Below are 23,564 nucleotides of genomic sequence, written 5' to 3'. Positions count from 1 at the left end.
GACGTACGGAGATACACAATATGATTGTGTAGATTAGATTGCGTAACAGAACTGCATATGACTGTGTGCGGACAGAGAGCGTCCGATGTCGGACCCTCTTTTACCGTTAGAACACTGTGAGGAGTAAACTGGTCCCGCTGTTGTTTATTTGGTTGCCGTGACTCCTGTCACTGTTTCAGGGCCGCCACTGCAAAATGTATGCACTGATTGAATTTTAGTTTAGTAAACACAACAAGATGAGCTGAAGTTTTTGTCTAATATCCTATCATATCCTTAAAGACACCATGACTTTGAGTGTTCCCTTTACTTGCCTGAAGGGACTTACAGCATACAAAGGCATCTCTCAGTTCAGAGTAGCAAAAACTTCCAGAAAAAAACCTTTAACAGTGGAAAAAGGGGATCCATTTTCAAGGAGGGAAGGACATGTAATAATACATGTATATGATTATTAATATAAAAGGAACTAGGCAATGAGACGGAAAATAACCCAGCACATGGGTTATATTCAACCCAGCATAGACCCCTTGGTTGGGTCATATGAACAACTCAGAATTCTGGGTTACAAAACATAACCCAGCGTGTTCTGTTCATTAGTGACCCAGGCATGTTGGGTTATTTTTGAACCAGTTCTTAGTGTGAAATTGAGTTCATGTTAGAGATAAAACACCCAAAAACATGTTGCTATCATAAAAAGGGCATTAAATCTATTCCCAACAAATTAATTTCTATCTCTGCTTTACCTTAATCCTGGCCTCAAATCAAGAAAATAGAAAAGAAAAATTTTATTATTTATTCTGTGAGAACCAAATGTAGAAAAGTCCCCACAACGTCACTGTGTCCCAACAACGTCACTGTGTCCCACAACGTCACTGTGTCCCAACAACGTCACTGTGTCCCACAACGTCACTGTGTCCCACAACGTCACTGTGTCCCAAAAACATCACTGTGTCCCAACAACATCACTGTGTCCCAACATCACTGTGTCCCCACAAAGTCACTGTGTCCCAACAACATCACTGTGTCCCCACAACGCGAGCAAGTTCATAAAAGCTGCGTTCACAAACAACACTAAGCTCAAATAAACAAAGCTACAAGCTGTGTTACAACATTTTATTGACATTTGTTTAATTACATAAAAGTACATTTTGTTTATGCATTTTGGTTTTCACTTGTAGGCAACGTCGTGGATACAGCCACAAGGTCAATGAAAAGAATTAATTTAAACAATTTATTAAATATTTAAAAATGTTTATTCAGTGAAGACAGAACCTGTTATATGTATATATATATACATATAACAGGTGAGCTAGAAATGAACTGCAGTCACTACAAAGTCCTCTGAGGCACTGATGAACAAATGTTACTATTATCATCTTAAGCGTTAAGCTAACACAAGGCATTACATGATTAATTCAAGAGGATACACTTTACATTGCAGTGTCTTCATTATAAAAAAGGATTATAAGTGTACAAGGCATGTTGAAGAACCCGTCCAGTTATTCCTTATTCTTCTTGTCACAGCAGTCTGCCCTACACTGGTGCATTGTTAAATAATATTTAAGGTGCAAATGGACATATGCCAACAATAACATTTTACTTTAAGTGCACTAAAACCAAAATTTATTTTAGGTCAAATTATGATCATCCCACGATGAGAGGACGAATGGTTGTAGTGCGTTCACTTGATTCTAGCAGCCGAGACCAGATTAGGGACTTTAATTATTACATTACATTATCAAGTCTAAACTGACTGGTTATATTTTCAGAAGATTAAGGTCAATCCAGTTCCTCCAGATTTACTAGATGTTTATACTGGCATGGTGTATGTACGTATTGGTATGTGGCGTAGACTGTATAAAAAGATGTCAAGCCTTAGCCCCACCCTGTTTGGTGTTGCTGGTGGAGATAACCCCCACCTGACTTCTACAGAACACCGCATGGTTGCTTTCGCCTTGCTCTTGGCCAGACGTGCAATCCTGCTGAAATGGAAGGGTGCTGCCCTGCCCACGCTTGGCCAGTGGCGTCAGGATGTAATGTCCTGTCTCAAACTCAAGATGCTACGTTTCTCTATCAGTAGCTCGAAGAGGAAATTTTTTGAGACAAGGGAACCTATTTTAAACTACTTTGGTAACTAAATCATGAGATGAGCTTTGATCTGGCCCTTGACATAAAAAGTAGAATCTGACTCTGTGTGGTGCGGAGACCAGAGACTTGTTTGTCTTACTCACTATACACATTACTATATTATCTGTGGCAATGAGGAATATTACTGCCCAACCCTGGTATTTTCTATGTTTTATTACAACTATTAATGTGTTTTGTATTTTGTATTTCTATATATGTGAAAATTCAATAAAAAATATTTGAAATATAAAAAGATGTCCGACATGACAGCTCCCTAAAAGTGAAGCCAAACCCTCTCTGTCGCCCCCTGCTGACTGGCTGCAGTATAGCTCATAAAGCCCGCCTCCTCCATGTTAACAGATGGGACATGAGTCAAACTGTAAAATCAAAATACACGTCAAATACATTTTTCTCAAACATGGTTTCTGTCGTTATAGTTAGTTCTTATCATGCTGATTTATGTCCACGTGTTCATTTTTCTGACACGTTTTGTTTTATTTAGTTATTTGATGCTATAAAAAGGGGGCGTGGCCTCATGATTGACAGCTCTGTTGACATATCCGACTCCTGCAGAGTTCTGTTCCCGAGTAGCAGAGTAGAGGAGGAACGGCGAGAGGAGACGTAACTAACACTAACACTACAGTCATTGAACTTGAAGCGGGAATATCTGCTTCAGACCGACACAAGAAGCTGTTCTGCTGTTAAATACGCCAATACGCGGGAGCTTTGACATTTTTCCTGGTAAGTTAAATTTGTGTTTTGGTTAACGAAAGAGGCGGGACACCATTACCATCACCCACCAGTAGCGATGGACGCATCGTCCACCTTTACATACAGTCATTGCTCCAAAGCCTGAAGTTTTCCCAAAGCAGACTGATGGCTCACTTATTCCTTGCCCTTCTACACTCCATGAGCTGAACGTGATGAAAGTAAAATGTTTCAATGATTAAAAGTTTAATGTCTCAAAATGAGATTTCCATGCATAGTATTTTGAGACCTGTGGCATGTTGTCAAAACATAAAAAAAATACATATAAAATTAAAAAAGGGCATAATTAAAAAATAAAAAAGTGATAAATAGTGAACTATCCAAGCAGTGGTATAGATGATTGCCTTGTGATTGCCATTCAGTCTAAAGTCTGTGGGATTCTGGGTTATGTAGTTGCAGCGTCGAAAATCAATGTTAGTATGAGGTGTGTTGGCAGCTGTCTACATTGTAGCATTATGGCTACAATGTATCATTAAATAAATAATATAGGACAGGAAGTGTTTTCACTTGTCACATCAATCACATCAATGTTAAGTCGCTGCAGTTACACTTGTCTTTACAAAGCAACGCACTGTCTCTACCTAATAAAAGCTGTTAATGTTTAAATCTTTTTCAGACATGTTTTTAAAAACTTTATGACTTTAATTTTTCTTTTAAGTCACTTTTTGTCTTAGTCAGAAGTTTATGTGAAGATAGTTTGGATTACTTTGCTTCCGGTCCAGTTTGAGGTTCAGGAGAAATGTATTGATAAAAGTTGCTCTGAAAAGATAAACGTAACCACAGCGATTGATGAACCTATAGCAGGACTTTAATCCCCAAACCGTCAACACCTTTAATCGACGTTTCAGACTAAATGCTGAAACTCTGACCAATCACAGCCTGCCGCCTTCCTCAACCTCCATGACAGACATGTATTATTCTTCCCCTTTAGTGTTTTTAAAAGGGGAATTCTGGTATCTTAAACCTGGGCCCAATTTTTATAATTTTAGGGGGTCTAAATGACTAAAAGGTTTTCAAAAAGCTCCGGTGTTTTACTCGGCCATGAGAGAGACTGTAATGGCTGCAACATTATCTTTCCTAAAGTTCTTATTTTTGTCACTGACCAGCTCATGTTGTAAATAATAAAAGAGTCTGTAAACATTACTTAAATGATCCCTTCAGATGTAGATCTTTATGTTTGGGTAAGATCCTTTATTTCAACATGTAGCAGCTGTTACATCTCTCTTTTAAGCCACCAGACTCCATTGACTAGAACATCATTCTTCCTCACAGAACATGCTGATGTTTTTTATTTTATTGCGTGACTTTGTTGTTTTAAAGGGTTTGCTCGGATCAGTGGAAAAACAAGAACTTTTAGTGTACTGGAATAAAATGTCCGCAAGAAGTCGGGGTGAGCCGATGTGTGAACACAGCAGGTAACAGTCAAGAGCATTCACCGTGAGCGAGTGGGCGGTGATGATGATGTGTATATCATACGACCACTGCGAAACCAGAAGAGTGACACATAATAGGATGATTAAAAACATCCGAGGTTGATGAAGAAGGATCATTTAAAGACGACAACAGCAAAGATGTCTGAATTAAAAATCTCCTGCTGTGAGGGACATGTGTGAAAGGGCAACTCTAGAAAAATCCAGGGGCAGACTGTCTTAACATGTTCTGGAAATTGTCAGGAGTGCATGTGTGAAAATGGCTTAAGACTCTGCACCTGACCAGTCAGCTTACCTATCGTTCTTGAAAAGATAGCCTCCATGTTTTCTGTGACTCTTTTATTCACGACAGGGGCATTTATGAGGGCACAGTATTGCCAAACTGGAAGGAATAATGGAGTCATCTTTAAGTCTGGATGTCATGAAGCTACATCAGTCAGCTTTCACTATAACTCACTACACAGGATAAAACAAGCAGTCAGTGGCACTAAATTCTCATGTTTCTTCCCACGTCTGTCGGGTCAGGCTATTATCTGGCAGATATCGTGTGTTCTGATCTCGGCATTCGGATATGGTGATCCTGGTTAAAGTCAGTCAATCTGATCAGTTTGAAGTGTCGGTGTTAGCTCTACAGGAAAAAAAAAAACCATGGAAATATTGTTTTCTCACAACCCCTGCCAGTCCTCTGTGACCAGAACTCCCCCATATCCCCTCCACATGTCCTCTGTAACCCGTCCTCCTCCCCTGCTGACCATACGTGTGATTCATCAGTGACGTCTCAGGAGTTTGGAGAAGAATCCAGAAGATGTCGGCTTGTCGCTCTTGTCCTGAGCCTCCTCTTTGGCCCGGGCCTTCTCCTCTCCCAGCCCTAGCTCCCCCTCCAGTTGCTCCAGCTCCGACTGGTCAAGCAGCTCAAAGTCCTCCACCTCGCTGTCCGACTCCTCGGCCAGCTCCAGCAGCCTGGTGGTTTCTGGGAGTCCTGACCGCTCTGCGTCGCTCAGCGCTGTAAAGCCCACCGCCGCTTCTATTCTCTCCTGGATGGCGGCTGTGACGGCAGCGGCGATGACGTCGCCTGCCATCTGGTTGACTAACTCGAGGGCTTTGTTGGCGGGTTGGTCTTTGTGAGGACGGGATGTGTGTGTGGATTTGATTGGAGGTGGAGGCGAGGGAAGGCCGAGGCTGAGGTCATCGTCATCATCGCCATTGGTCGTTGCGCCGTTGTCAAGTGAGGGGAATTCTGGAAGGCCACCAGTGAAAGCCTCTTCTCTGTCGAGATCTGTGAGTTTGAGGTAGAAATATATTCACTATAAACTCTTTTAGTTCTGTAAACATCAACGTATTCAATGAGCAGTGGCAAAGACATTAACAGGAAGTAAACACAAAATGTCCCCGTAGAAGATATGAAGTACCGTATTAGTCCGATTATAAGACGACCCTGATGATAGGACCCCCCCCTTTTTAAAATGCCTTTCAATATGTCAATAAATCATTAACCCTCTAAGTGAGGTCTATTTATAGAGCAGTCCTGAAACAGCTAGATGACAGCTCTGGTAACGGGCAGACCTTCGCTCTGTTGTTCAGTAACACACACACTTGGAAGAGTCCGCTTGGTCCACGGTACAATTTTCTCTGTTAGCATCAGTTAGCTAAGACTGTCTTTTTGGGTTCTCCGTCTTCGGACATTACCCTCTGTGACACTGTATTTCTTGGTTCTTGACAGTTGTTAATGACTCTGCTTCACTGATAACATTTATCCTAAAATCTGCATCATAACTCCGCCTCAGTTGTTGGTTAACTTGACCGACTTTTGAGCTGTCTGTTCCGGACGATCACCGTGCCTCCCCATCTCTCATCCTCCTGGCTCTGCAGTTGTGAGTGACTGCTGGCCTCAGTCATGAGGGGTTCACTCGCTGCTTCATCTACTGTTGTGAACGTATATTGGCCTTTACAAGTCAACACCCCGAATATAAGACAATCCCACTTTATCAGATGTATGACGAGGAGAAAATTCGGTCTTATATTCTGACCAATACAGTTTATTTTTGCTCAATTTTAAACTGATGCCGCTGTATCATCTACAAAAGCAACCCAGACCACCAGTAAGAGGAGTAACCACTTCTGTCTCCATCTGTAGGATGTTGCGGAGCTGGTGAACGTACCCTCTGAGTTCTCAGTCTGTGGTGTGTGTCCTTCTGACAGGTTGAAGGTCCCGTTGTCTGTCCACGTCACATCAGACACCTCTGTGTCTGATACAGACATCTCCTTACACACTGTGGAGTCCAGCTGCAGGGGAGAAACATGAGGAGACGTCAGGTTTCAGAGCGCAGACGGAGCCAGACAGAAATAATCTAACTTGTTACTGGTTTACCTGATTGAATGGAGGGATAAATTAAAAATACATTTCTGGTGTGCAAGTAATGGTGAGTTCATGCTGCTTCTTTTAAGCCCTGATTTTCTTCTCAGTGAAGGTTGTTTTTGTCCTTTTGCCTTTATTAGATAGGACAGTGAAGAGTGACAGGAGATATGCGGAGGAGAGAGTGGGGCGGACGTGCACCTAAGGGCTGCGAGTCGAGACAAACCCACTGCAGATGCAACGAGAACTTTGGCTCTATACATGAGGCACCTGCTCTCCCAACTGAGCTAAACCAGCGCTCCTCAAAGACCTAATTTTATCCGCTTTATAATTGATAATGGTCCTCTCAGACACAACCAGTTTGAGCTGCTCCCAAAGCCTGCTGAAGCTGTGTAAAATTAACTTGGAGCCAGGCATAAAATCTAAATCCAAAGCGGTCAGTAGCTGCTGCTGATTTGTCTGGTGGCATTGCTAACGTAGCCTTACAGTTTCACATAATCCCCCTTCTGAGAATGTACATCGCTCACAGACTCCAGGAGGGCAGGAGAAGGAGAAGAAATGATGCCTGAAACTCTGAACATAACCTCTTATTATGTGATGTAGCCAGGTTAAAACAGACACTGAAACCTCTGGCTTTAGGCTCAACATTCCTCGCTAACCAACCTATCTGGCTTCATACCAAACCTCTCTGATCAATACTTAAAATGTGTCAAAGAAGGTTAATTATTGAGCTTACATATATAAGTTTGACACATAAATGAGCTCATAGAACAAGGTCTGCTTACTGGAAACTTTGCAGAACTTTTCTCAGGTGTGATCAGACTCGATCAGATGATAAGGACTGTAACACGTGGCTAAAAACTCCCAACTGATTCCCTACTTTTGTGACTTTTATCTGCAGTTTGAATCTACAGTCCTGCAGTTCTAATAACTCACCCCATAACATCCAGGTAATTCACAAAACACACTCAGTGAATGTTATCTGTAATCAAGTGTTCGGCTTCAGGAGAATCCACTTCAGCACAGGTCTCGATTCTGATGTGGATGTGTGTACTGTATTGTCAATTAGCTTCACCTGAATTCCTTCAGTCAGCAGGGGCAAAATTAGATTGAAATGAGGAGATGATCATCAAACCTTGGGAAACATGGAGGAGAGGTCCGACTCGATGCCCTCTTTGTCAGTCTGAGCCTGCAGGATTCTCCTCTCTGAAAGGAGGAAAATGTAAATGCAGGGCCCGGTTGTTCAAAAGGTTTAATCAGGAAAAGAAGAATCCACTTTTTTCCTATCCAGGATAAGGTACTCCAGCTTACTTTTATCTCAGTTTTTAAAGGAAAACTGGATACGATCAACCGCATCCAGATACTGACTTTTAAGGATTACCAAAGCTAGATATTAAATGGGACTAAATACACATACATACTTTGTCCACAGGGGGCGCTAAAATCCACACACAAAAAAAAAGCTACTCACAGTTGCTTTTATTCTCTCTCTCTACAAAGTCAAGCCCTTATAACGCAGACAAAATGAAAACATATGACACGCTGCTGTGTTTCGTATTTACCATGATTCTCTTTAATTTTCTGAAGAAACTCCCCGATGCCAAAGTCCAGCTTCTGCAGAACTGGCTCCAGCCACAAACCAACCTCATGAGATGAAATCAGAGGCCACAGGAACACACCCAGCACTGCAGAGAGACGCCGGGAGAGACACAAATAAAGCTAAAGAAATTATAAACAAGTTAAATAATCTGTTTCCACAAAGGGATTTAACCTGCCAGCCATAAACACTCACTAAAGAGTCTTTTTATTTCATTTGCAGAAACCGGTTCCCTCACCCCATTGGGTTCAATATTTGACACTATTGATCACAGTATCTTACTGATTGTTTTAGTTACGTCTCCTCTCGCTGTTCCTCCTCTACTCTGCTACTCGGGAACAGAACGCTGCAGGAGCCCCATTTGTCAACAGAGCTGTCAATCATGAGGCCACGCCCCCTTTTTACAGCATCAAATAACTAATTAAAAGCAAACTTGTCAGTAAAATAAACACTTGGACATAAATCAGCACGATAAGAACTAACTATAATGACAGAAACCATGTTTGAGAAAAATGTATTTGAAGTGTATTTTGATTTTATAGTTTGACTCATGTCCCATCTGTTAACATGGAGGAGGCGGGCCTTATGACATATACTGCAGGCAGTCAGCAGGGGGCGAAAGAGAGGGTTTGGCTTCACTTTTAGGGAGCTGTCATGTCGGCCATCTTTTTATACAGTCTGTGGAAGTAAAAGTGGAAATAGGTCTTTACTGGTGGTGTCTCGCTTACGAAGGTCACTGATGTTTACTGAACAGAAATGGTCTGAATATCAGTGATAGTAAAGGAATATCTTAGCATCCAAGAGAGGAGAACCAGGAATATCAACCTGCAGCTTCCCTCCAGGTGATTTGCAAGTCTCTTAAGCATGACAGACATTGTCTCTTTATGTGCAAAACCTTAGTTTACTCACCTAGAATATATGAGATAACAATCCCTGGAATGTAGCGTCCTAAGACGGCAAAGAAGGTGCACAAACTGCAAACCAGCAGACAGAACTGGAAGAGACAGAAAGCAAACACAAAGAGAATGATGCAGACAAATCTACCGTTACTCTACTCTACAGCTAATCCATTACCAGATTGTCTGAGAGCCAAAAAATGTACTTTTACAACAGTTTTACAATACAGACAATTAAGTAAGAGCTCAAGTTCTGAGTAAACCTTTGAACTTGTAATTTTAAATTAAATCAAGATTCAGTAAGAGCATTTTTCCAGTTTGAAAACAAGGACTTATTTTATATAAAATGTCTTGTGCCTGTTTTACCATGTACAGTTACAGTATGCAAGAGCCTAACAACCACATGCCTATAGGATTAATTGCAGTAAATAAGAGGGCAGTTGAGATGAGTCTTGGGTAGTTTTCGTCCCTTCTCACCTTGCCTGGGTTCTGCTGTTTGAAAGCCGATGTTTCCTGGAGGAAAAGTTTAAGGGAGTCGCTGAGCTGAGGTCCAGTCCCAGACCGTCCATCCTGGCCTGAGTCAATGATCTCCCAGCTGCAGGAAAAGACAGACAGAGGCCGTGTTAGTCATCTTTAAAAGGAGTTACAATGTATGATGCCACTAAAAGTCCCAGGGAGATGGTCAAGTTGGGAGTAGGCATTCATGATGTCAAATACAAGAGGGATATTTTTTAAATGATAAATAAATGTCTTTCTTAACCCTTATCAAGAACTTCTAGTTACCTAAACATGAAACTGGAATGTTCTGCTGCTGAGGGAACCAGACCACTCATGGAAATCGACTCATCATTCATACCTGCTTTAACAGATTTTAGGGCCATCCCGAGGCAGCAGAAACAAACTGTACTCACAACACAAATTGTAAGTTGATAAGGTAGAACAAATGCTTTTAATGTATCCAGCAGATATGGAACCACGTATCATGTGAGCGAGCAATTGTCAATCAATTGGTTACCCAATGAACTGCAATCTGGATGACCATGTAGGTGGACTATCAAATATTTGCCGGATCTAGCTCGTCAAATGTGCTGTTTTTCTCTGCTTCATATCATTGTTATAAGTTCTCTTTTAATTTTGACTGTTGGCCTGGCAAATAAAGCACTTTAAGACATTACATCAGCCAAAGAATGAATTAAATAGTAAAGATAATAATCAGTTGTCGCGCCACGTTCTCTGCTTTGCCCTATCCATCAGTTACATCCTCTACTCTGTCAATCTACACCTTTTGTCAGGCTTAGGCAACTGGTGCACTCAGTCCGAGGTCAAAAACACAGGTAATCAAAAATAGTAACAGGCAACTGGATCAAAAATGGCAGGCAAAAGGCTGGTCAAAGAGGCAAAATAGGTCATACACAAAACACTGGAAACACGAGGAAGGATTGCTGGACAATCTCACCAGAAAGCTCGACAATCTGGCACAGGGGAACAGACGCGAGGGGTTTAAATAGGGAGGGACACAGACGCTAACAAGACGCAGGTGAAACACATAAAGGCAGGGGCAGGAAATCAGAAGAGGGAACTTGACAGGACATAACAGAACGGACAAGGGACTTTCAAAATAAAACAGGAAACACAAAAACTGATACTGACGAGAACTTAACTACACAAGACATGACACCTTTGCTCCATCTGATCAAACCTTGCTAAGCTAAGCTAGCACCAAACAGCTCTTAAGTTTCAGAAGAGGCCACCAGTATAGGTGATGAGTAAGTGTGCCTTTACTCACTGCTACAGCATTTAATTTATAATGTCTATGTAGACATTTAAACACCACATATGTCTAGCAATGGTTCTTTAAATACTGAGTTTCTGTCACCTTTTAAAAAGATTTTCAAGGGAAGAGCTTTTTTCAACTTGTGTTGTTGAAATATTGTGACATGACCTGCTGGTATGTAAAAATGGTCACTACTGACACAATATGCAGTGACTTTGTATTAAAAATAGTATCACCATTTGACTTGACTAGAGATGTTTACTTTTCAGGCAATGAATTATATTGGTTGATGGTCACTGATGAAATTTAGTCCAAGAATCCAATGTAAGAGTCATCGTCTAAAATAAGAAGCCTACCATAAAATTGGCAAGATGACGAATCAGACAGATGGCTGATGGGAATAGAGCGTGAAAGAGCTTTCCATGTTGTAGTACTGCCGGGAATTCTGGGCCACCTGGTGAGATCCGAAACTTCCCCTCCACTTTGTAGGTTCCCATAAATTATATTGTGTTTCACTCTACTCTTCCACTGTGATCACTTCACAGAAAAACGGTTATAAAAAAGGTACACTTGTGGCTCATGTACCTATCTGAGTAAGTAAACATTTTATTCATTAAGCGCCTTTCGAAACACAGGTTAAAAGGTGCTTTAAATAGTAAGTGGTAAATGGACTTAGATAGCGCTTTTCTAGTCTTCCAAAGTGCTTTTTACACTACATGTCACATTCACCCATTCACACAGTCATTCACACACTGATGGCAAAGGTAAATGCCAATCTCCTATCAGATTCTATGGACATTCATACACAGAAGGTTTTGCCTTTGGCAGCAATTTGGGGTTCAGTGTCTTATCGAAGAACACTTCGACATGTGACTGTGGCAGTCAGAGACAGAACCCCCAACCTCCAGACTGAGAGACGACCGACTCTACCATTAGGCCACAGCTGCCCCTTTACAGTAAATACAGTTGAAAACAGGAAATGACAATATAGAAACAACATTTCCATAAACTACACAGGACAAATGCATTCAATAGGTAACCAGAGTAGATTGGTCGATGCCTCTTTAACATAAGGTTACATGGTGCATTAGTCAAAAGTCTGAGAAACTGAAGAGAACTGAAAAACAGTTAAACGGTGACAAATAATCAAGACAGGTTTTAAAACGTTGAAGGATAGAACAGATTTGACTTCAGGTTTCAGCAAAGTGAAGCCCTGTAACTACACAACAGTGATAAGAAATTACCTTAAATTGACTGATTAAGGAAGCATGGGTGAAGATGTATACAGAGAAGCGAAAAGGACCAAGTTTAGAGCCCTGGGGTACACCGCATGCCAGATGAGGAGACAAAATGATCAATGAAAAACAACTACATCTGTAGGTCATGTGTGTTTGGAAAACTCTTGCTTGCTCTATTAGCTAGCTGCTGTTCCAATGGCTTATCTACCTGTAACTCCAGGTCTTTTTTCTAACTCAAACCATGTTGCATATAATACATGATAAATGTATCTTGACAATAACACAAATTAAACAAATACTGTTACTTTTTAACAATTAATAACATCAAATCAGTTTGTGTTTTTAAAGCATTTCAATGGCTGATAAAAACAAAAAACACCAGACTAAATCAAATTTCTTCTTTGGTTTATACTAAATAAATCAAAATGGCGATTAACTCGGGGGTTTGTATGTGCTTTTCACAGCCTTGATCAGATTACATGACAATGTGCTAAATCGAACAGTGGATGGAAACTTCTTGTCCTGTGAAGGCAGCTGTTTTGGAAACTAACGGTGTCAAATCAGTGTCAATGGAGTTTTGGGAAGTAAAACAACTAGGCAGTTGGCATAGCTGTGAGGTTCCTGTGCTCTTTGGCAAATCGTGTAATGATGGCCTTTTTAACGGTTCTAGCCTGTTGAAGATGCAAATAATCAAATGAGATGGCATCGATCTAAAAATGTCTATAAGAACAGGTATTTTAAGAAACATAGAGAAAAAAATAATTCAGAGAGGGGCACCAGCAATATGAACACATTATGTTGAGTTATAGGAGGTGAAAGATTCAGGGAAGGAGAGGGGGCTGATAGGACAGGAAGAGAATGTGGCATTTTCAGAGCCTCGGTTTTGTTCCTCAACACACTGAAAGACAACCCCAGAGTTTTCTAATATGGGGACAGCAGCATGTCTCCTTTTATAGGAGCTCTACATCAGCAGAAAAGTGTGGAAGCTAGGTGTAAGCGCAGCAGAAGTTATCAGAAACCTAAGGTTGGACACAGCCTTAGACTCAAAATGCTGCCTTCCAGAGTCAATCCACAAATATCCACAAATATCAGAATAATACTGTTGACCTCTCTCAAGTATCTGCTTGGCTACAAGGAACAAGCACAAGTGTTCACGAGAAGTATTCCATATACTCCCACCTTACCCAAACACCCAGCCTTGTCTCACATAACCCTCATGACGAAAGGTCAACCCACTGCTCCCCTCTCGACTTCCAGGCACATGCCCCCACTAGGAGGGTGATTTCCAGGGAAACATGATGGGCGGAACATGTGACAGGGATACTGTGAAGCGATAAAAGCAGTAAGGGACGCACAGATAAGCATTTCTCTGTTCCAAGAAAGAGGGACGTTTTCCTGGACAGACATGTCAGTGTTTGTGGATGTCGAGTTTCACCTCATCACAGATCACCTGGAGTGTGGAAAGGGAAGTTTGTTACAGTTTGTTTTCCTGCCAACTTGGAAATGAACCCTTTATCTTGGAGGTGCCAGGGTTCATTGGGTTTAAGTAGGCCATGTTCAGCTGTGAAAAAAAAAGATTTAAAGTGACATCCACCTTTTTTTTTGGCAGTCAAATTTTCCATTTGGTTTCAAATCCTCTAGAGACCCTTGGGCAATCAGTATGGATGAACGGATGTAGAGACAATGTAAAAAAACTTGCAGCTGCAAACAATTTCTGGTTGGTGTAGGTGTTGAAGATTTGTGTCAAATCTGTATGATATCCAAAGCTAAATATTTTCTGACTAGTTTTAAATGTTTTAACAGCTGACTGGCTTGATCTTGTGCTGATAAGAACGGGTTATTTGGCTGGTATAGGAATGCATTTGCCCTGGGAAAAATTTGATCTTTTCTATATTGATCGTGCACCGTGATACTCAGAAGCATACTTTCTTGATGTCTTTTCATTTCAGCACATATTGGAAAACATATAAGATAAGTTCAGTTGAGCTCTGGTTCTAAATAAAAGGTTCTTCTTTTCATGACATGAAGGTAGTTGTTGATTGGAATTTTAAAGTCTGAAGCTGAGCAGCAAACAAGCTAACTAGCTAACTCATTTGCAGTGCACTTTCCCTTGCTGAACGTGCGTTTGGCGGCTCGTTCACAAAGCTATGGAGTCAGATTGGTTGTGTTTTTTGGTTAGATTAGTCAGAGAATTTAGAGGGAATGCTAAAGTGGGTTGTAGTTTGGAGTCTGTGTTTTTTTGCCCAATAAAGTACCGCCTTGTCCCAATCTGCTATGCTATGATTGGCTCAGAAACCCAACGAGTCAGCAACAAGAACTTTCACCAGGAGGGATTTCTAAACTCAACCAAGTACTTAAAGCCCCTGTGAAGAGTTTTCTGATGGTTATGAAACAGGCTGAAATTCATTCTGTTGACTCTATATGACCTACAAAAGCAAACCAGGCCATCAGCGACAAGACTGATTATTACTATATAGTTTTTTTTAATGCCTGAAACTGCTGGCGGGGGGGTAGGTGTCAGGCGAAGTGATGAACTGCACGCTGCCTTTGTTTACATTTTCCAGGGCAAACATTTAAAGTGAGTGATGCATGTGACTGTTAAAGAAAGCAGGATGAGATTTTTTGCTTAAAAACACCACTGAAGCATGTACAGGACAAAATCAGCAAAGAGATAAGAGGTACGGCTTTGCCCACAGGGGGCGCCAAAAACAACACTGAATGTTCCTCACAGGAGCTCTAAGGTAATTAAATCTATCAAAGTGCATGGTTAGTGCTGTAAAATGGTTGCAGTTTGGTTCAGTTTAAGGCATCAACACGACTTTGTTAAGTTCAGATAATGATCATGGTTTTAGAGAAAACAATAAGTCAACTTTAACCCTGGACGGGAACAACAGCAGGAGGCCCTGAAGGCAAACTCTGAGGCGAGTACCAGTGCTGTAGCAGACGACTGAACTTCACACTCTGGATTTTAATTGGCATTTGCGTCTCTGACTGCCTGAGATTTTTAAGTAAATCGCAACTCGGTAGATTTTGGTTTCAAGTTAAATCCAGAATCATTTGCACATCTTGCCAAAAATAACTGTCATCGTAATAGATGTGGGTTGCAAATCAGCCCTCTAGGCAGTCACATGCTGTCTGAGCTCACTGAACCTTAAGGATACTTAGAAGCTGATATATCATTTTTCATCTCTTCAGATCTTTACAGACCACCACCCTCCACTGGTGGGCCAATCAGTCAGTCTTAAAGTTTCACCACAGTCGTCACTCCAAAAGGAAAATGTCTAACTTTCAACTGAGAAACTGACAACAACCGCGTCAGAGGCCTGCAGGCAGGGGAGGAGGGCTGAGGCACCACATGAGCAGCTGTCGGGCAGATTTCCCTTTACCCAACCAATAATCTCTGAAACAACACAGGGAGCGGCATGTCTGAGCCCCTAACAAGCCCGGTGATGATGCTTTAAAAATAGAGCCAGACAAACAATGCGAGGAATGGTGGCAAAAACATCCCAGCTCTTCACTTGTGATTGGGAAAGAGGTTGTAAATATGTTTACCCATCTGTCTGTGTGTGCATACACCACACAAACTCTGACTCCGATGCAACTAATAGCTGATTATGTTCTGCAAACAGACCCATAGATACTGTAAGTTGACATCAATGGAGTGGGAAAGTTAATGCCTTTGCAAGAAGCCCGACTGCATGAGTCTGCCTGAGACACTGAGCCAAACGCCAGAAGTAACATAAGACGCCGGTGTTATGGACGGATGGGGAGCGATGACGCAATGATGTGTACAGCTTTCCAAGTAGATCTATGTCATGTTGTTTGTTTTGATCTTTTTAGACTGTAACCAAGATTTAAATGTGCCAATAAATGAGATGAGGAGCCTGCGTTGAGCTAAAGCTACGTCAAATACTTATTGCATAATCCAGACACAGACAAAAACAGTCCCCAACATGATTTTACTTATATCCCAGTCTGGGATCAAAAAAGTCCATCCATTCATCTTTTCATCCCTCTAGTAAAGTTCAATTCAACCAAATCGCCCTTCCAAAAAAAACCTCATTTTGCACTGTTACACGACAGGTAAACATGTTTGTAAAAATAATTGTAAAACATCTATCGGAGCATAAAACCAACAGAACAATGCGTGGGGACGATTTAGAAAGGTGCTAATGACATTGTTTGTCCATTGTAGCGCTTTAACTCCATAGTTTACAATACTTTAAGCATTGTCTGTAGCACATGTAGCAGAGCATCACAGAGCAGGTGGTTAACAAGGTATGATAATGTTAAAGATAAGAAAGCACCCCTTAAGTACATTTGTCATACCGGTGCAAAATTGGTGCACCATGCAGTGTTTTCATTCGACGCCGTATCGGTACCTGCAAACTGTTCCACTCTAAAATCAGCATCAGTGCCCAAAAATGTTGCAACATCAGCTCCATTTTCCATTTTCGCATCTTCATTGAAAAGCAACCTGGGGTAAGAGTAAAATTGTTCCTGAAAAGATGTGCTGCTGCCGGGTTTTTCACAATTCTTAAAGCCCCGAAATGTCCATAGAAGAGACAAATCTCTGAGGCATTTATCTCCAAACCAAGACAAATAAAACCAAATCTGCATGACGAGGGGCGAGGCAAGTGAGGAAATATGTATTGATTCTTTTTGTGATTAAGTTGAACAAACCCTTTAAATTATCAAACAGACCACAATGCACCCACACGTCCAGTCATACCTCAGTCCTGCCCCACGATCTTCAGGAGACATCTCCAGATCTTTGGGTTTTACGTCAGGAGGAAAGGTTGCCACACACAGGTAGTTGAGATGATATTTTAGCAAAGAAGGAAACAAGAGGCAGCTAGAACTTGTCTTTGTAGTAAAAACAAAATCAGCAGAAACTCAGGTTTGAGCCCAACTCAGGTGTTACGTGCCACACGGCGCGAGAGCAGCTTGTGTTTATCGTCAATGAAGCCGCGGTTGGAGTATTTCAAGCAGCCTCGTCTAAAAATAACCCGGTCACACTACATTCCAACTGGCAGCCATCAGGAGGACAGAGGGATGGGGTCGTGGGTGGGGGGCTTAAACAGCAACACCCTCCACCACCACCAACCCCGCCAACACATCCACCTCCCTTACACACCTCCTCGTGTGTCAGTGACATGGACAGCCAGATGAGAGGGGACATGTGTGACCGAGACAATGTTGTTTATTTGTTGATGACAGCGTTTGGTCTATTTAAAGGTCTATTGATGGGAGTTCATAAGTGAGTCAATTTAATGGCTCTGATCCCTTTCATTTTCAAGCCGGAGGTCAACATTGGGCTAAGGGAGGTCACATTGTGTAGCCTACAAGCTAAATTACAAAATGTGACCCCATGTTTGGCTTTATTTTTTTCCCCAACACGTCTCCATCCTGTGAATACCTGGTTCTTACTACAGACCAGTGACTGTAAAAAAGATGGATGACGTGTCTCCATCTACTCTCACTTGTACTTAATTGAAGCCAAAATACCTCCGAGGCGGGCGCTGACTGTGGAATAGAGATCGGTGTGTGGAGAGGCAGTAAAAATGTCCCGCCCCTTCCACTAAACAAACATACATACTTACTGAAAACACGGTAAAGATCCCGTCTAAGCCTTCTTGTGTCGGTCTGAAGCAGATATTCACATTTATGGAAAGTTCAATGACTGTAGTGTTAGTTACGTCTCCTCTCGCCGTCCCTCCTCTACTCTGCTACTTGGGAACAGAACCCCATTTGTCAACAGAGCTGTCAATCATGAGGCCACACCCCCTTTTTATAGCATCAAATGACTAATTAAAAGTAAACCTGTTAGAAAAATGAACACTTGGACATAAATCAGCATGATAAGAACTAACTATAATGACGTGTATTTTGATTTTATAGTTTGACTCATGTCCCATCTGTTAACATGGAGGAGGCGGGCTTTATGAGCTATACTGCAGCGAGTCAGCAGGGGGCGCTAGAGAGGGTTTGGCTTCACTTTTAGGGAGCTGTCATGTCGTCCATCTTTTTATACAGGCCGAAACCGCATACTAACGTACTGCCTACTACATACTCAAACAGTATGTACTGCATACTGCCTGCTAACCTGACTATTAGTATGCCGTTCGCATCATACTCAGAGCGGGGCGGTTGAGTACAACCAGTGAGCTCCCGTCTCATACTCAAACATCCGGGCCGATCTAGTATACATCCGGGCATTTCTCGCATACACAAAATTGCATACTATGAGATGGGAACGCATGACATACTCAATTCTACGTCCCGGTGTGTATGATTATTATGATAGTACTCGGTTTCGGACACACCCATTGTCTATGCTATAGACGTTAACGGTTTCTTCTTCTTGTGCTAGTTATAATTGACGCATGGAGGTGCATTACTGCCACCAACTGCACTTGAGGGGAACAAGGGCAGTTTATAAACAGCAGAAAATGAGATTTGTGCACCAGGTTAAAAAGAACAGCTCATATTTGTGTGCTAAAAAAGAGGCTACGGACTACCAGCAGCTGACTAACTTTCAGCATTCAGACTGGAGACTTTGGGAAAACAGCCAGCCCAGCTCTGTCCAAAGAGAACAACATCCACCCATCAGCCCCTCTAAAGACCACTACAACTTGCCATTATACATTGAGTTGGTAGGTAGGTTTTTTCAGTATTTGGAACATTTTGATTCGTCTTCTAAAGTTTTCCTGAAATACTAAAGACAGTTCAGAAAATATCTAAAAATAGATAATAAATAAAACACGTTTCTATCTTCACATGATTGCGTCATGGAGAAGACATGTGGTGGTTACTACACATTATCTTCTTGGAAGTTACGCAAATTCTAATTCTCAGGTCCTGCACAGATGGTCCACGGTGTGTTGTGTGGTAAACAAAATGTTCAGTACACAGGACATTAAAGAAGGGTTTCAGAGTTGGCAGATATTTCAGAATGTTTATATTCAATGTTGTTATCAAGTTACAGACACACGACAGCAGAGATCAAGTGTGACACGGCAGTGTTTCAGATGCAGACAGAGGAACACTTTATCACGCCGTTAGAGGCAAATGAAAAAGGCAGCATTTATTGATTTATTAAAACTGATCAGAATCCAAACTCATTGGAGTCTCTCCACTGAAACTTTCACCATTAAACTTTAAAATGGTCATACATTAAAACTACATTGAAGAAATCAGATGTTTTCATGCATTTTGTTGAAACTTGTGAAGTAGATTTAACGGTATCAGTAATGTGATAAACCATATAATCACACGTTGTACTATTGCTTGTAGATTTTGAAACAATTATTTTCTGAATCACTTCATCAACATATCGACTAAAATCATCGCAGGCGAACACAAAAACATGCCACTTGTGTCTGTAGACGACTGAACCTTTAAAAACGGACCTCCAGTGGGCGACCACGAGACGTTTAAATCATCCTGTTTTTACATTGTTCCAAAATGAAAGCTTGGTCGCTTGAACATGACTTAGGGATATGACGCATTTAACGATTCAGCACTATTAGCAGAAATCCTGATGTAGTCCCTGTATGGCTATTGCAGAAGTAACTATAAAAGCCACTACCTTCTACCTTCACAAATGTTTTGGATCATTGTGTTTTGTGTGTTTATTTAAGATCTGACGTAAAAGTGTTTTTGTTTTTTATATTAAAGACACAATTTAAACACTTTCCTGACTTAAAGTGGATTATTGAGTGACATAATCGTTGAGTTTACAGATTGTAGGGGTGTGGGGCATTTTAAAATACTCAAAGACATGACAACACAACAAGCAGATACACCAGCGTAGGCACTGGTGGACCATTTGTGTTTCAGAGCTGAAAGGGTTAAGATGAAAAAGAGACATTTAAATACTCAAAGACTTCAACTCTCTTATTTTTATTTGACGTGATCAAATAATTTGACTGTGACGAAACACTCAAACACTCGTGGCTGGTTTGTTTTCCAACATTCTGCCAACGTCCAATCAGAGAGCTCGCTCCGAAGCACACCCCCTCTGTGTCAAGTGATCTGATTGGCTGCACTACTTCATGTCACACCTCTGAATCAGTGCCGTCAGAGGAGAAACAGCTGAGTCACGCGCACACACACACACACACACACTCTGCGCTCAGGTTTCACAACTCTTAAGACACTTTGTGTTTGTTGTGGGAACAAACAGCAGCACAGCGAGTCGCTCTTTAAAGCAACAAAAACAAAATCCATGTCACGTCACATGTGAGAATGGTGTTTGTTTTTATATTCACATTCAGGTGATCATGCTGCTCAATGTTTGTTATTAATGAAGCAGGTAATTCATTTATTTACAAGAAGAAATCCAAAACAGAAGAGCATTTTCTGATGTGACTGGCAGGATGTTTGTCAGTGCCTCCTAAAACACATCCTTAAAAAATGTTTGTGTACATGTATGAATGTGTTTGTGTGTATTTTATTGCTTAACTATAAACAGTATCTACTATACGTTTTTATTATTCTGCTTTTTCTTTTTTCTTCCTTCTCTCTCCCGAGTCTCCTCCGCACATTAGATATTTTTACTCCTCACAAAAACCTGTCCAGATCACAAGCATCCAAACATGTGCGCACACACATAAACCACAGACTGTAAAAACAAGATGGAGGACATGACAGCTCCCCAAGAGTGAAGCCTCTCTGTCGCCCCCTGCTGACTGGCTGCAGTATAGCTCATAAAGCCCGCCTCCTCCATGTTAACAGATGGGACATGAGTCAAACTATAAAATCAAAATACACGTCAAATACATTTTTCTCAAACATGGTTTCTGTCATTATAGTTAGTTCTTATGATGATGATTTATATCCAAGTGTTCATTTTTCTGACAAGTTTACTTTTAATTAGTTATTTGATGCTAAAAAAGGGGGTGTGGCCTCATGATTGACAGATCTGTTGACATATCGGGCTCCTGCAGCGTTCTGTTCCCGAGTAGCAGAGTAGAGGAGGAACGGTGAGAGGAGACGTAACTAACACTAACACTACAGTCATTGAACTTTCCATCAGCGTGAATATCTGCTTCAGACCGACACAAGAAGCTGTTCTGCTGGTAAACACGCCGACGTGCCGGATCTTTGCCGTTTGTCGGTAAGTTATATTTGTGTTTTGGTTGGCGGAAGGGACGGGACATCGTTACAACTGCGCTGATGCTGGCTCCAAATGATGTCACTAGTGCAAGATGGCAGCGCCCGCCTCGGGGGGAATTATGACTTCAAAGAAGTACAGTGAGAGTAGATGCAGACCCGTCATCCTTCTTTATATGCAGTCACTGACATAATCAAATACTTTTGCCTTCCTTCCTTTAATTTATTCAATTGTTTAATTTTTTTCTCTCTTTACATCATGTATACATTATTGTAACTGTGGTTCGTGTTGACTTTGTCGTGTTATGACACAAAGAAAGAAAACTCAGCCACCTCCAGGTTTGGACATGAACTCATTAATGACTGTCTGCAGGAAACAGGAAGTGAACAGAGCAGTGTGGTTCTGTGTCAAAGTCAGACCCTTTGCTGACCTATATAAAACAGAACGGTTACATTGGCTGATCTATAATAGTTTCAGTCAGTATACATACACTGTATACATACTATATATAGCTGAGCGGTCACTTGATATGGAAGAGCAGCTGATAAACAGATGAAGGGCTCTCCGTCGAGAGATGCAAATTAATCGATAGCTTAAAGAAAAGTAAAGAATAGCTGGCTGAAGATTTATGGACTAAACCAAAACTACATGGAAAAGATGAAAAATGAATGTGGTTAATAATGTAGTTAGTTAATGGTATAGTTATAGTCTGACAATAATCCATCCTCTGGGAGCGACGGCGAATATTTCAGGCATTCCGGTGTAGCCAGCATTTTGCGATAAACGTCTTCTAGCTAACACTTCCTTCTCGGTGCGCTGCATTGTTTACAGTCCAGTTAGCAGCTCGAGAAGCGACCGTGTGTTCAGATCAAAGTGGTCTGTCCTCAAGAGGAGAAGAAAACTACTTTAACTTGACAAGTTTGTTGAATGGAGGGCGGAGCCATCATTTATGATGCATTCAAGGAAGTCGGGAGATCTAAACGCTGAACAGCCTTGGCGATACAGCGTCAGGGGAATTTGTCTCACATTGAATGTTTGATCTACAACAGATTGTTAGCTGAACTTGCTGCAGAGGTCTGTTCATAGAGATTAATAAGAAGCTAAATTGTTGTCAGATGATGCTGATGGGAGTCAGGACATCACCAAAGCCTGCTGATACGTGATTAGTCGATGCTTCTCGGACTAAAGTTGTACTACAAACAGAAACCAGAACACCTCTCGTACTAAAATCTGGCTGCCTTATGATTCTACATTTTTATGTAGAATCTGTAAATAAAGATAAACTTTCATCTAACGACGATATAGCCTGGTCAGGTAACTTTGGACCGGTTTGGAATGGTTAGCGATAAAACACTTCCGGCTTCTTTTTCTGTGCGCTGCATTGTTTACAGTCCGACTAGAAACTTGAGAAGCGAATGGTCACTCTTTAAAGATAAGTGCTGACTCAGAGCCCGATCAGACAGAACGTACGCCTCTCGTATGATGCATTCAAGGAAGTTGGGAGATCTAAACGCTGAACAGCCTTGGCGATACAGTGTCAGGGGAATTTGTCTCAAATTGAATTTTTGATCTACAACAGATTGTTAGCTGAACTAACGCCTACAGATTTACATTTTCATGTAGAATCAGTAAACAGAGATTAGCAAGAGAGAGAAAGTTAGCAGCAGCTCCACTAACAGCACCTGAAACCCTGTCAAAGAGCGTCAGATGGACAACATTTTCAAACTGCTCTGTTCAGGGTTTCACAGGTTTTTATCAAACATTGAAGGGTCATCATGGGAACCAGTTTGTAAAGTACAGCCTGCCATGCTGTTGCTCTTTAGACAATGACGCAGCTAAAAAACAGAGTCAGAGGTTTTTTTTTATCTTTGACTTTTGAGGGACAGTTCTAATATTTTGTAAGCATTTTATTTGAAAACAAAAGAATCTGTCTCACTGTTTTTTCGGTCTGAAAGAAGACCTGCTGCTTTTTACTGGGAACAGTTACTCAATAATGCGGCAACCTTTTTTTCCTCTTTGATTGCTGTATATGTTTAACTGGCAGTACACAGACATATATTTATATTTTGAATGCTTCATCCACCGCTCATACACACACACAATAGGGAGAGCCTCTGTTGGCTCAAATAACCCAGCTGTCAGTTCGCATTGTGGGTCAGCAGCTAATCTCCCACAAGCCTTTGCCCGAGACTCGCTCTGAGCCTTGATGTACAAATTACCCACAAGACACCACTGACAGACAACAGCAGGTGACAACGACACTGTC

The 23,564-nt window shown here is 41.4% G+C and overlaps 1 protein-coding gene across 1 annotated transcript in view; it reads right to left on the bottom strand.

Annotated features, from left to right (window-relative positions):
• Positions 1-1,102: 1,102 nt before the first annotated feature.
• The window catches only part of retreg1 (reticulophagy regulator 1), a 32,946-nt gene continuing 10,484 nt past the window's right edge, over positions 1,103-23,564 (bottom strand). Inside the window, exons 4-9 of the mRNA XM_069685579.1 lie at positions 9,646-9,763; positions 9,182-9,266; positions 8,238-8,360; positions 7,811-7,881; positions 6,482-6,605; positions 1,103-5,598 (exon numbers count right to left, since the gene is read on the bottom strand). Of these exons, the coding sequence (XP_069541680.1) occupies positions 5,090-5,598; positions 6,482-6,605; positions 7,811-7,881; positions 8,238-8,360; positions 9,182-9,266; positions 9,646-9,763 (1,030 nt within the window). The 3' untranslated portion in view covers positions 1,103-5,089. The remainder of the gene's footprint in view (positions 5,599-6,481; positions 6,606-7,810; positions 7,882-8,237; positions 8,361-9,181; positions 9,267-9,645; positions 9,764-23,564) is intronic.

This window comes from Semicossyphus pulcher, unplaced genomic scaffold, assembly GCF_022749685.1.
Source record: "Semicossyphus pulcher isolate SPU_LCO1_2020_fin unplaced genomic scaffold, fSemPul1.0.p SCAF_7, whole genome shotgun sequence".
Lineage (NCBI taxonomy): Eukaryota > Metazoa > Chordata > Actinopteri > Labriformes > Labridae > Semicossyphus > Semicossyphus pulcher.
Note: the sequence above shows the minus strand (reverse complement) of the source record. Positions and strands in the feature narration are given on the sequence as shown.